Raw genomic sequence first — 13,851 nt, forward strand, 5'->3', positions numbered from 1 at the left:
TCGGTGTTCTTCGGTGAAAGGGTTAAGGTGGAGTAGCCGCGGGTGTGACAGTGGGCGTACAAGTCTTTGTGACCGAGCTTTGTGCCATCTCTCGTAGATCTGGTTCTTTCTGAGCCACTTTCATTATCTAAATATAATCTGTTTATATTCGTTTTGATTCATTTATTTTTTTCTTTGGCCTGTAATTTTAAGGAGTTGTGTACTCCATCCTTTGTCATTGTAATAGTTCAGTTAGGCTATTTGGTAAAATATCACTGAGGGGTTTATCCACCCTACAGTGGTATCAGAGCCATACCTCTGAGATTCGGCTCCTGGTGGTGGTAACTTTCTAACCCCTCTCCTTTTGATCATAACTGTTGATATATTCTGCTGTTGTCTACTGTTAATATTCATATATTACTGTTATTATACCGCGGTTTAAGCCCCCTAATATCCCTCCTGGCCGGACCCTTGAGGTCGTCGGGTATCTGGACGGGACTTAGGCTGGTGAGCCTCGGTTCGCATTATCTTTTGGTTCTGATATTATCGTCCTTGTGATTTCTGTTGTTTACGGTGATTTCTTAATCTCTGTGATACATACTGATCTGTGTGATCCTCATATAAAACTGCTGGTATATTTTTCTTGAGTGATTTCTGTCATCCATCAACTAATTGAGAATAACTGTGATCTTTGTGATCTCATATTTTCTGTGAAATCTTAAGTTGTTGCGACTCAGTTCTTCCTTTAATAAACTGATTACTGTGGCTTATTACATCTGCTGAAATCTCTGTTTTCTTTGTGACTCCCTGCTTCTATAACCTGTTGTCTGCCGTATCTGTTGAGAATTTCGGTTTTTCGTGTTAATCACTAAAGGGGTACATTTTCTGAAACTTGCTGAAATTTTTTTTAAAAACCTTTTTTTTTAAATGGCCGGATATAACCTACAACCTTTTGATGGAAAAACTGATTTTTCAATTTGGCAACAAAAAATGAAGGGAATTTTGATACAACAAAGAGTTTTTAAGGCCATTGATGGAAACTATTTAGAAAACGTTTCGGAAGAAAAGATTCAAGAAAATGATGAATTTGCTTACTCCTCGATTATTTTAAATTTATCTGACACAGTTTTACGAAAGGTTGGCAAACAAAACTCTTCCAAAGATTTATGGAATAAACTTGAGGAGCTTTATACTGAGACTTCATTACCGAGTAAACTGTTTTTATTGGAAAATTTTTTTAAGTATAAACTTGACTTGTCAAAAAACATTGATGAAAACTTGGATGATTTTACTAAGCTTATACAAGACATTAAGCTCACCGGTGATAAAAACATTGATGAATATTCTCCTATTATTTTGCTGAATGCTATTCCTGAATCGTACTCTGATGTTAAATCTGCTATTAAGTATGGTAGAGATTCTGTTAATCTTGAAACTGTTGTGAACGGACTTAAGAGTAAGGAGATGGACCTTAGGGCTAATAAACCTAGTCAAAACCAACATGAAGTGAATTCGGTTAGGGGAAGACCTAAGTTTAGAAACTCTAGATATAATAATAGAAGCAAAAGTAGAAGTAAGAGTAGAAATGGATATCGGAACAAGTCTAGACCTAGAGAGAATTTTAATGATGACAAAACTAGAGAAAGGCGTTGTTATAACTGTGGAATAAAAGGTCACTACATTAAGGATTGTAGAAAACCTATAAAGGATAATCGAGATAGGTATGAAGAAAAAGAGAAGGTTAATAATGTGTCTGATGAGAATAATGGCGAAGTCTTTGTTGTGTGCGAAGCAAACTCTGTGAATTCCTTTGACATGCATGAATGGTTAATTGATTCTGGCTGCACATTTCATATGAGTCCTTTCAAAGATATTTTCACTAATCTGCGTTATGAACATGCTGGTTTTGTTTCTATGGCTAATGAGAAAAGATGTGAAATTGAAGGTCTTGGTGACATTTCTATTTGTTTTAAAGATGGCTATAAAATGACTTTGAAAAACGTGAGATATGTTCCTGATTTGAGTCATAATCTTATTTCTTGTGCCGCTTTAGAGGAAGATGGTCTTGAGGGTAGATGGGGCAAAGGCCTCATGAAAATCATGAAGGGATCATTAGTTGTTTTTAAAGCTGAACGCAAGCGTAATCTTTATATATGCACTGTTTCTTATGACTATCTTGCTGCAACTGTTTCTGAAAATGATTCCACTACTTTATGGCATAAGAGACTTGGTCATATTAGTCAAAAAGGTCTTGATTTTTTGAAAAAGGATGGTATTTTGAATACGAACATTGAAAAACTGGACTTCTGTGATGATTGTATACTTGGTAAACATCATAAAGTGCATTTCCCTGCTTCACCCTCCCCAAGTCCCTCCATGTCTACTTGCATCCTTGATTATGTGCATGCTGATGTTTGGGGACCTTCGAATGTGCCTACTCATGGTGGTAATCGATATTTTTTATCTATCATTGATAATTTTTCTAGAAAAGTTTTCGTCTTCTTAATGAAGCACAAATCTGAGGTGTTTGAAAAGTTCGAAAAATGGAGAGTTTTAGTTGAAAATCAAACTGGAAAAAGATTGAAATCTCTTCGTACTGATAATGGTTTGGAATTTTGTAATCAAAATTTTTCTGAAATGTGTGATAAACATGGCATAAGAAGGCATAAAACCAACCCCTATACCCCCCAACAAAATGGTATTGCTGAAAGAATGAATCGCACTTTACTTGATAAAGTTAGATGCTTGCTTGTGAGTTCTGGTTTACCAAAAACGTTTTGGGGTGAAGCTATCCTTACAGCTGCTCACTTAATAAATATGTCCCCTTCTGTGCCATTACTTGGTAAGACTCCTGAACATATTTGGACTGGTAAAATTCCTTACTTATCTGCATTACGTGTTTTTGGATGTTCTGCTTTTGCACATCAATCTGTTGATAAGTTAGAACCTAGGGCCTTAAAATGTGTTTTTATTGGTTATCCTATGGGTGTTAAAGGGTATCGCCTTTGGGTACGTAGTCAACCCGGATTTAAGGTTCTAATAAGTAGAGACGTAACATTCAATGAAAACGAAATGCCTTGCTTAGAGAAAAACCAAAACTTAGAAAAAGAGCAAACGTTTAATAAGGTGGAGAACAATCTAGGGGATAACCAACAGGAGGGAGAATTAGAGAACACATTAGAAATTGAACCTGATAGTGAGACCGAAAATGTAGAAAATCTTGAACCAAACCCATTAGAAAACTACCAACTTGCTAGGGATAGAAATAGAAGACAAATTAGGGCCCCAACAAGACTTAGAGATTTCGAGACCGCCTTAAATATTGAGATGACTGAACCTACTAGCATAGATGAGGCTATGAATTCCAAACACTGGCTTAGCGCCATGAATGAGAAAATGAAGTCATTAAAGAAAAACAAAACTTGGGTTTTAGTTCCCAAACCAAAAAATGCTTCCATAGTAGATTGTAAGTGGATTTATAAAATCAAGCAAGAAAACCCTATCAAATACAAGGCTAGGTTAGTAGCTAAGGGATTTACGCAAAAAGAGGGAATAGATTATAATGAATTTTTTTCTCCTGTCGTGAAATTTACAACTGTGCGTATTATTCTTGCTCTCACTGCACACTACAATTGGGAACTCAAGCAAATGGATGTTAAAACTGCTTTCCTACATGGTGATTTGGATGAGAATATTTATATGTGCCAACCTGCTGGTTTTATTGATAAATCCAAGCCTGATTTTGTGTGTTTGCTGAAAAAATCGCTATATGGCTTAAAACAATCACCTAGACAGTGGAATAAGAAATTTGACTCATTCATGCATTCCTTGAAATTCAATAGGAGTCATTATGATCACTGCCTCTACTTTAAGCATGTGCATGATTCACCTATCTTTCTTGTTCTTTATGTAGACGACATGCTTATTGCTAGCCCAAATTCTCATCTCATTAATGATTTACAAAAACAGCTTTGTCATGTTTTTGAAATGAAAGACCTCGGAAATGCAAAACAAATTCTTGGCATGAACATCTCTAGAAATAGAGAAAAATCTTCTATTCTCTTAAACCAAAAGTCTTACATCTCATCTGTTTTGAAAAAGTTTTCCATGGAAAATGCAAAACCTGCTTCGGTACCTCTAGCTGCACATTTTCAGCTTTCAAAAGAACAATCTCCCAAAACAGATTCTGAAAAAACCAAGATGGATAAAATCCCTTATTCAAATGTTATTGGTTCCATCATGTATCTCATGGTATGCACTCGGCCTGATATTGCATATGCAATTAGCTGTCTTAGTAGATACATGTCAAACCCTGGTATACCTCATTGGGAAGCTGTGAAGCATTTGCTTAGATATTTACGTGGCACCATTGATATTGGCATCACCTTTTCTAGAAATTCTGATTGTACACAACTTGTTGGATTCGTGGACTCAAATTATGCAAATGATCGTGATAGTCGTAAGTCCACTACTTCTTATGTGTTTACTTTATGCGGTGCATGCATTAGTTGGAAATCACAACTACAACACATAGTTGCCTTATCAACTACTGAAGCAGAATACATTGCCACAACCGAAGCCTTCAAAGAAGCCATTTGGCTTGATGGTCTTATCAAAGAAATCGGTTTTTCAAAAGAAAAATTAGTTGTCTTTTCGGACAGTCAGTCCTCTATACAACTTTGTAAAAACCCCGTCTTTCATGATCGCACAAAGCATATTGACGTGAGATTTCATTTTATCCGTGACATCGTGGGAAAGGATGTTATAAAATTAGAAAAGATCAAGACTGAAGATAATCCCGCTGATATGGGGACCAAAAGCCTACCAGTAGATAAGTTCAATTCATGTTTAAAAATTCTTAGATTAAATCCTGACTAACCCTGCTCTCCTCTAGCTGTTTGTCGTTTTGCAGGTTAACGCAGGAGGGTCCCCGGGCTGTGATGAAAAATTTCCAGATCTACAAGCTCCGGGCAATGTTTCCTTTTTTGGGTTCATTGGTCCAAGGTGGAGCATGTTGGGATAGGTATGGCCCAATGACCCAAGCCCACTGTCTAAACCCGCTTGGCAAGACCCACCTCGTCCGACCCGGTCCACACCCGGTACTTGACCCGCTACTCCACTTAAGTAAAACCCTAACCCTAAGTTTTTACCTCTCATCAGTTTTTTCCCCCTTCTTCACTGCGCCGCTGATTTCTCTCTCCCTCCCCCAAATCTCCTTCTCCAATAACCGAGATCCTCCTTCCCTTCTTCTCACCGGAGATGGAGGTGGCTTTCCTAAGCCAATATGATGGCTTATGGAAAGCCACCAAGCCTTCCCTTTCATGTCGACCCCGGTAACCTCTATAAATGGGGATTTCAACTTCGGCCGAAAGAGATACGATACACACTTCCCACATATCTCCAAAAGCCTTCTAAAGTTCTTTGTGACCGAGCATTAGTTCTTGGTGAACTAAACCCTCAGACTCTGTGATCCTGTTTCTCGGTGTTCTTCGGTGAAAGGGTTAAGGTGGAGTAGCCGCGGGTGTGACAGTGGGCGTACAAGTCTTTGTGACCGAGCTTTGTGCCATCTCTCATAGATCTGGTTCTTTCTGAGCCACTTTCATTATCTAAATATAATCTGTTTATATTCGTTTTGATTCATTTATTTTTTTTTTTGGCCTATAATTTTAAGGAGTTGTGTACTCCATCCTTTGTCATTGTAATAGTTCAGTTAGGCTATTTGGTAAAATATCACTAAGGGGTTTATCCACCCTACAAATATATATATATATATATATATAAATCCAATTAGCTATACTTACTGTAAATTCCAAAATACTTCGATTCACAAGGGACTGCTCAACCCTCTACTTTGTCCTCATGTCCTATAATAGAATATTATACGAATCAATATATTTAATTTACCAAATAATTCATAAGAATTCACTTAACCAAACCCCTTATATATTTATAATATCATTTTTAATAACATTCGTAAATTATATTACCACTGAAACCTCCTTTTCCCTCATTAATAACATAATATTTCTAAAATATAACTTTCGGAATATTTTTATGAATTTTCTGTCAATTTATCGTTGCTATACAATTTAATTAAGCAACAATACATAGAAGTACATATTTGGTTAATCATTCTGATGGAATTGTATAAATTAGCTATAATAATAATTAAATCTAACAAATCTAATATTTGAATTACCCAACTATATCATTTTTATAGCAAATGTGATATTTAATACGACACTAATTTAAATAGCTAACATTATAAAATACTCTGATTAAATAGTATATCGCTCAATATAAACTATATTTAATAAAAGAACTAATTAAATAATAGAATTATATAAATTAATAAAAATTAAAATACAAATCTTACCTCGCTACGTGTCGCTGAAAAAGAAAAGAGAATTTGCAATTGAAGAATGAAATTTTGATTCCACACACATATTTATATATAGAGGTTGGGCGGTGGGTGATGGCCCACCTCCCTAATCCCTCTTTCCTCCCTTTTTTTTTTCCCTTTTATTTTCTCTTTTTTTTTAAATTTAATTTAACTTTTGCCAAAATATTCATTACGTCCTTCCTAATTTTCTTAATTAATATAATTTACTTTCAAATATTATAAAAAACTCCAATTTAATTCGTTCAAATTTTATTATATCCCAAATTCAATTTATAATTCATTTACTAATTAAATTTAAATTTTTAATAATTATCAATTAGTCTCCCGATTACGTGAAAAATTCTACGGACGTCACATTTTTTTTATAGAATTTTTTTAGATAATATATCATTTATTATACGGTTTACGAAATAATCTTATGAAATATTATACGATAAATAATACTACGATGTCTTGAGTTTTTTAAATTTGTTCACTTGAAATTAGATCCATTGATAAATAATAATTCAATGGAACAACAAAGAAAAATAAAAATATTTTTTGGGTTCAAATTAGGTATATAGACCCGTGGGGTGTTGATGGGATTTGATTTTTTTAATGAATCTGAATTTAAATTCGAGTCTAATAATATTGATTGAGTTTGAATTTAATCTTAAAATTAATTCATAAGTTTGACCCTACACCCTAATCTAGACCGCCTTGACTGACTTATCTTCTACTCTAAATCAAATCATAAGATTAGCAAAGGGGTTTTAGGCGGCTTTACTGATCTAAGAAAAAGTAAAAGGGACATATGTCCAAGGAGTTGGGTATGTCCTGACCTAACATTCAGGCAAAGGTGCAACCAAAAAGAGTGTGGTGGAGAAGTAGCACACGCTATCTCGGCATTGCGGCTGCTGTCAATCATCAGTCACGTCACCATCAATCACATCATATGTTGTCCCAACTTGACCAAAAAAAATATAACTAATAAAATTTGCAAAAAAATTCAAGTAATTTTATTATAATATTATAAAATAATTTTAAAAATAATAATAATTTCTCTTTTTATATTTTTTAAAATACAGTAATTTTACCGTCGGTATGTTTTATAGTGAAGTAATTTACTTTCTTAGATAGAGAGTTAAATTACTTTATTTTAAAAATACATTGGGATAAATTGTTATTATTTTTTTATAGGAGATTATTTGTTCATTTACAATATCACATAATGATAAATTGCATTAAATTCAATAAAACTTTAATATTTAATAAAATTTCTATAGAAAGATTATACATTCTATAGAACCACCAGTCATACGCCGATGTGATCAGCGGAGGGTGTTTGGATAAATTTATTTGAAATATTTTATAAACTCCTATATATCACGAGAAGTTTTAAGAGCTCAAAGATATCGAATTTTTTATTATAGTTTTTTTGGAAAATACAGTATTAACAAAGTTGACAATTTTAAATATTCAACTAAAAATTATATAATATCATCAAATATTATGGAGTATTTATAATTTTTTAAAATGAGGAGTATTCGTAATTCTATCAAATTTTAAAGAAGGTTGTGATTCATCCTTAAATTAACCCAAAAAACATATACAAATTTATTAATTAAACCCCACTTAAATTATAGATTAAATTAAATAAAACTTAACTTTCTATATATACCAATTGGGAAAAAGATTCGAATAGTCCTCTATTTATATCCTAAAATCGTTTTGGTTGTTTAACTTTGACAATATTATTTTTAGTCTGTATCTTTCCATTTTGCTTAGATTCGGTTTTTTAGCCAATTTTATGACCATTTTGCCTTTTTTTGATAATAAAACCTAATAGTCCATTTTAATGTTCTAAAAATGACGCAACATGCTTCCGAAATAAATTAAGCCCTCATAAATTCGTACCTTTTTTCTATCGCCTTGTTTCCATGAGAAATTTTTTTTTTTGTATTTCCAAAATTTTGAAAATATTCCCTGTTATCATTGTAACTCGAACTTTCGTTCGATTCCATTTTTTCTCAAGAGTCTCCTCCATTAGTGGATAAATAATATCAAAATATAACATAATCATATATTTATTCAATAAATCTAGGTTCTGATACCATCTTAGGCGAGCATTAACGAAAAATTATGAAATAAGTGCATATGGACTAAAACTGCCTTTAAAAAGTTGAAAAGGATAGGGTTAAAATTGTCCGAAAATCTTCCAGAGGACTAAAAGTGAGCAATTTCGAAAGTTACTGTACCTAAATAAATATGAGCATAGTTATCGAACTAAAATTAAAATTAGGTATTATTAACGGACTAAAATAATACTTTTCCCTATACAAATTTTTACAACATACCAAACATGTGTACAGTGTTCTCCACTATTTTCATATATACAAATTAACGATCTAATCTTTATACAAATTGTGTGTGCATCATTAAAAAAAAAAATTGCCATCAGATGCAATATTAGTAGCTATGATAAAAAATCATAATAAATGACTATTGTTAACTATCGTTAAATAAAATTGATTTAAAAAGTAATTTTTTCACCATAAAAAAAAATATTTTTCACGGCTAAGAGCTACGGTCAAAATAATTGTTGTTGCTTTTAGGCATAACAAATGTTTTAGCCATTCTCGCAAAAACTACGTCCAACAACCGTTGCTTGGTCGTGGTCAATAAGTATTTGTTACGACTATTTGTTATCAACTATGATTATTAACCGTAGTTAAATGTTATAATTCTTCTAGTGTATGTGTGTGTCTGAATTGGACTATAAGATGTAACATAAAGTGTACTAGAAAATTCAATTTTTAATAGATAAAATTGACAATGTAATCTTTATACTCGAGACTTGTACTTGTGAAGTGGGAAACCAATCACAAAATAAGTATAATATACTTAGAGTAATATTTTTTTTAAAATTATATATAATTATACAATAAATATATTTAACTTACTATATAATTATTTTCAGTCGATAAATTCTATTTCGATTAAAATTTTACTACAAATAACAAAAGTTACAATAAAAATTTCAATCGGGATAAGATATTCTAGAAAGAGCAGCCGTCTCTCCTTTCTGGCTCCACCTACTGAAATCAAATGGCCGCGGCTGACCCACCACTTACGGCGGTGCGCTTCGGGATCATCGGCTGCGCCAACATAGCACGCAAGGTTTCACGAGCAATTCTCCTCTCTCCCAACTCCACCATCGTCGCTATAGGCAGCCGCTCCCTGGAGAAAGCCGCCGCCTTCGCCAAGAACAACGGCTTCCCGGCCTCGGCCAAGGCGTACGGATCCTACGACGCCGTTCTGGAGGACCCGGACGTGGACGCCGTCTACATTCCGCTGCCGACGAGCCTCCACCTCCACTGGGCCGTTCTGGCGGCTCGGAAGAAGAAGCATGTTCTGCTGGAGAAGCCGGTGGCGCTGAACGTGGGGGAGCTGGATGAAATCCTGGCGGCGTGTGAATCCAGTGGGGTACAGTACATGGACGCTACCATGTGGATGCACCATCCCCGGACGGCTGAGATGAAGGGTTTTCTCGCCGATGAGCGACGGTTCGGGCAACTGAAAGCGGTATGCTCTCCAAATGGCTAAATTGGGAAAGTGTAGATATTATATTTTGCTAAATTGGGTAAAGGTTACTAGTTAGAATTGAAAAACAAATCAAATTATATCAATATGGAAAAACTAAATATAGTAAAGAAAGTTTGAGCACATTTTCATAAAACCTAAATGTTAAAATCAACTTGATTTATTACATTTAAAAAACCATGTGGAATATTATTTTAATTTTAATCATTCAAGAAACGCGACATATCTAGTTAATTTGGATCAAGGCCAGATTGGTCTAATAAGAAAAATAGGCTGGTCCGACTCAAGGCCTGTTGGAATCTGCCTAACTTAATGACCTAGGATCGCCTGATTGTTGGTCCAGTGCAAGTCCGATTGGATTGGCCTTGTATGGTAACCAAAATGATAAACTTATTACGTAATTGGTCACTTTCCCTAAACTGTACTCTAATCACATGACAAATTATTGACCACATCTATCAATGAAATGATAAATAATTCACCCATTATCATGATGATATACAACAGAGTTTCTATTGAAACTCACAAACCTCGATATATAGGCGACCATGCCCAAAAGTCAGGGTACTTGCATTAATCATTGGTCAAAGACTCAAAGTATAATCACCGGATAAAGCAAGATTAGAAAAAATTGCGTTTTAGATCCCATAAATCACTTCATTGATAATTTTGGTTCCATTATTTTTATTCACATTGCATTCTATAGCTCCAAAAAATTCACAATTTAAGTTCTAAGTTTTAAATTCATTAAATTTTTAACGGAAAGTACACGTCCATAACACGGGTCCATTAAGTCTTAAACTAAAACAAATTAACACAGTATTTCCTCACAAGGTTACTATGGAACCTCAAGTCAAATACGGGATAATGCACTATTTAACAAAATCTTGTAGTTACTTCCATAAATTTTTACGACTCTTTGTCAAGATCCCGCCAATATCTACAGGTTTCTTCATGATATTGTTTTCTAAAACATGATTATTACTTTATGAATGCATCACCTAATACAAATCTCGACGAATCATTTATCATTGCCTCTTTTTGATGGATTTTATGATTTCATACATTTTAGATTAAACTATAGAAATTAGTCGTGATTGCCATCAATATGCTGATTTGCACATATATTTACATGTTTCCTTTTCATATTGTATTCTAATCTTTTGAAAATGTTTATACAACGTATCAATAATTATATCCGTATACTATTGAAAATTGAGAATAAAATTGATACAAGTAAAATGAACTTATTTTATGGGACCTTAATTAAGTGTAGATTCAACAACCATTTGCATGTCAGGTGGCTCTCTCCAGTAATTTTTAAAAAGGTGAAACAAAATGACCAAACGTGTCGTTCGATAGGACTAAATGTGCATATTTTATGAATCTTGTAAAAGGTGGAATGGAAAACAAAACGACCTATTCATGAGAAGGAAAAGAAAAAGGGTTAAATGCAGTTTACCGTCTTATGATATGTGAAATAAGCAAATAAACTCATATGAAAAAAGAATTAGCAAATTATCACCTGTGTTTAAAAAATGAAGCAAATTACCCACTATCAATTGTTTAGATAAGGGGTAATTTACCTCATTTTCCAAAATACAGGAGGTGATTTGCTATTTAGTTTTTCGAAAAAAAAAATGCATTTTTGCCTGTGCCTTTTTCATGTTGTGTTGAAAATTGTTGTTCTTAGTTTAATTTCCCTGAATTAGATTGGTGAAATGATTCTTGCTAGAAGCCATCTAAAATTGTGATGCTTTTCACTACAAAAAGATTTCACTTTGGGCATGGTTATAAAGGCACAGTTGAACGTCAGGAGCCATAGTCAGTAGCTATCCATCACGGCTCTACCGCAACTTGTTAGCCATTGTTTCATGCAGGTGTAGCCAAAACATAACGGCCAAAAGCTATGACGAACGTTTTGGCCATGACTTCTGTCGGCTAGGCAGTCGTGCGCAATAAGTTCCAAATAACAATCAATTGACCAAGTTGTTGTTTGAGGCCGACGGTATAGGTCCTCAGCGAGCACTAAACTATTGTGCTCAGCGCATGAATACAGTTTTTGTGCGGTAAATTTGTTCTTACTGAAATGCCTTTCCAGTACTTGCCTTCCAACTTGTAGCTAAGTTTTTCTTTTTCTATCTGTTCTTCACCTTCTTGCCCACATGTTGCCTGAGATGTCTCCGTTTATGTTCACAGGTACACAGCATTTTCTCGTACAATTCTGGTGCTGATTTTCTTAAAACCGATATTCGTGTGAAGCCAGACCTTGATGCGCTAGGTGCGTTAGGCGACACTGGCTGGTACTGTATCCGGGCAATTTTATGGGCTGCCGACTATCAACTACCAAAAACTGTGACTGCTTTGAGGGATGCTGAATTCAATGAGGCGGGCGTTATCCTGTCGTGTGGTGCTTCCTTGCAGTTTGAGGATGGCAAAATCGCAACATTCTATTGTTCGTTTCTGAGCAATTTAACCATGGAAATCAGCGTTCTTGGAGCTAATGGATACTTGCGTGTCCACGACTTTGTAATCCCTTTCCAAGAGAGCGTAGGGCCGTTTTATGTGAATGCAAATACGAAATTCGCTGAGCTATCAATTGGGATCGAGCCTTCACCAACTGAGCACCTTGTCAAGACCGATCTCCCCCAGGAAGCTCGTATGGTGAAGGAGTTCTCATCTTTAGTGAGGAAGATAACAGATCATGGTTCAGAAACTGAGAAGAAATGGCCAACAATTAGCAGGAAAACTCAAATGGTGGTGGATGCTGTTAAGGCGTCGATCGACAAGGATTTTCAGCCCATCCACGTTGTGTATTAGTAGTTAACATCGTATTTCTTGCATGTTGAGCTTGTGCAGTGACGATGAGAAGGACACATTGGTAAGGATGTGAAGCTCTGTGTGTTTGTTATGCATGAACGTAAGAATCGAGAATAAAGGAAAAGGTGACCTTTAACGTTCATTTACAGTCCACTGGTGGAGTAATATGTTTATTTGCTGTCCCAGAATGCATTGAACATGTAAGAATTTGAAATCGTTGTGTAGTGGCTGCTTTCTGGTAAATCTTGAATTTTGAAGATGAGAGTCTCAATTCAGCTGTTTATCACTTTAAAAAAACAATTGTTTATTGCCAAGGGCATTTTGTGACGGTCAATGTCAATGTCCACCCTAATCAGTGCTGAAATTTGAGACGGGCTTGCAACGGATGATGTCATCTCGTGTTCCAAGAAGAGGAACCCAAACTTGTGATAGTCATATCGTCGCAGAGTAAGTACCAAGAACCATCACAATTCTTTTAAATTCCAAAAATTGCAACATATTTTTTGTGATGGAGGACAGACAGTCGCAAATTGTGATACTATTTGCGACGGGATTCATATTATCTTGCTATTGATGAGACCTCTGGGAAAAATTCATAGGTTTCACGCCTTTTTGAGGTGCCTCATACCCAAATCGGTCCTATTTTGAACCAAGACTTTGTGAGTAAACGAACTTGCGCAGGCTCAATCTCCACAAAGTACCCCTCAGGTTGCATTTCGGTCTTTTATCCGGCTTAGCTGTACAGCTTAGGTACCTGCCTGCCTTACTAGACAAGATCTATCGAAAACCTTGACAATTAGGAGGGATGCTTGCCATTTTTATGGTAAGAGACTATGATCCAACTACTCGATACAACGACCTATTAGATCGTGGTTCAAAAGTTTTCCAACAGCTTTCCGAACATTTTCTATGGCTTTCTCTCCTCATTGCTAATCTCATCACAAATGACAGATCTTTTGCAAAATTCAAAATACCATCGCAAAGATGAGTGTCTTCATTTGAGCTATCTATACGCATAGCTGAGTTTCGGTTATTTATATATCAATATAACAAAAAATAATAAAGAC

General features: G+C 34.9%; 1 protein-coding gene across 1 annotated transcript; it reads left to right on the top strand.

Annotated features, from left to right (window-relative positions):
• LOC105178946 (uncharacterized oxidoreductase At4g09670-like) lies at positions 9,358-13,043 on the top strand. The gene is made up of 2 exons (XM_011102538.2): positions 9,358-9,946; positions 12,164-13,043. Exons 1-2 carry the CDS (start codon positions 9,470-9,472, stop codon positions 12,782-12,784), a joined length of 1,098 nt encoding a protein of 365 aa, XP_011100840.1. The 5' UTR covers positions 9,358-9,469; the 3' UTR covers positions 12,785-13,043.

The sequence above is a fragment of the Sesamum indicum genome, linkage group LG2 (genome assembly GCF_000512975.1).
Source record: "Sesamum indicum cultivar Zhongzhi No. 13 linkage group LG2, S_indicum_v1.0, whole genome shotgun sequence".
Lineage (NCBI taxonomy): Eukaryota > Viridiplantae > Streptophyta > Magnoliopsida > Lamiales > Pedaliaceae > Sesamum > Sesamum indicum.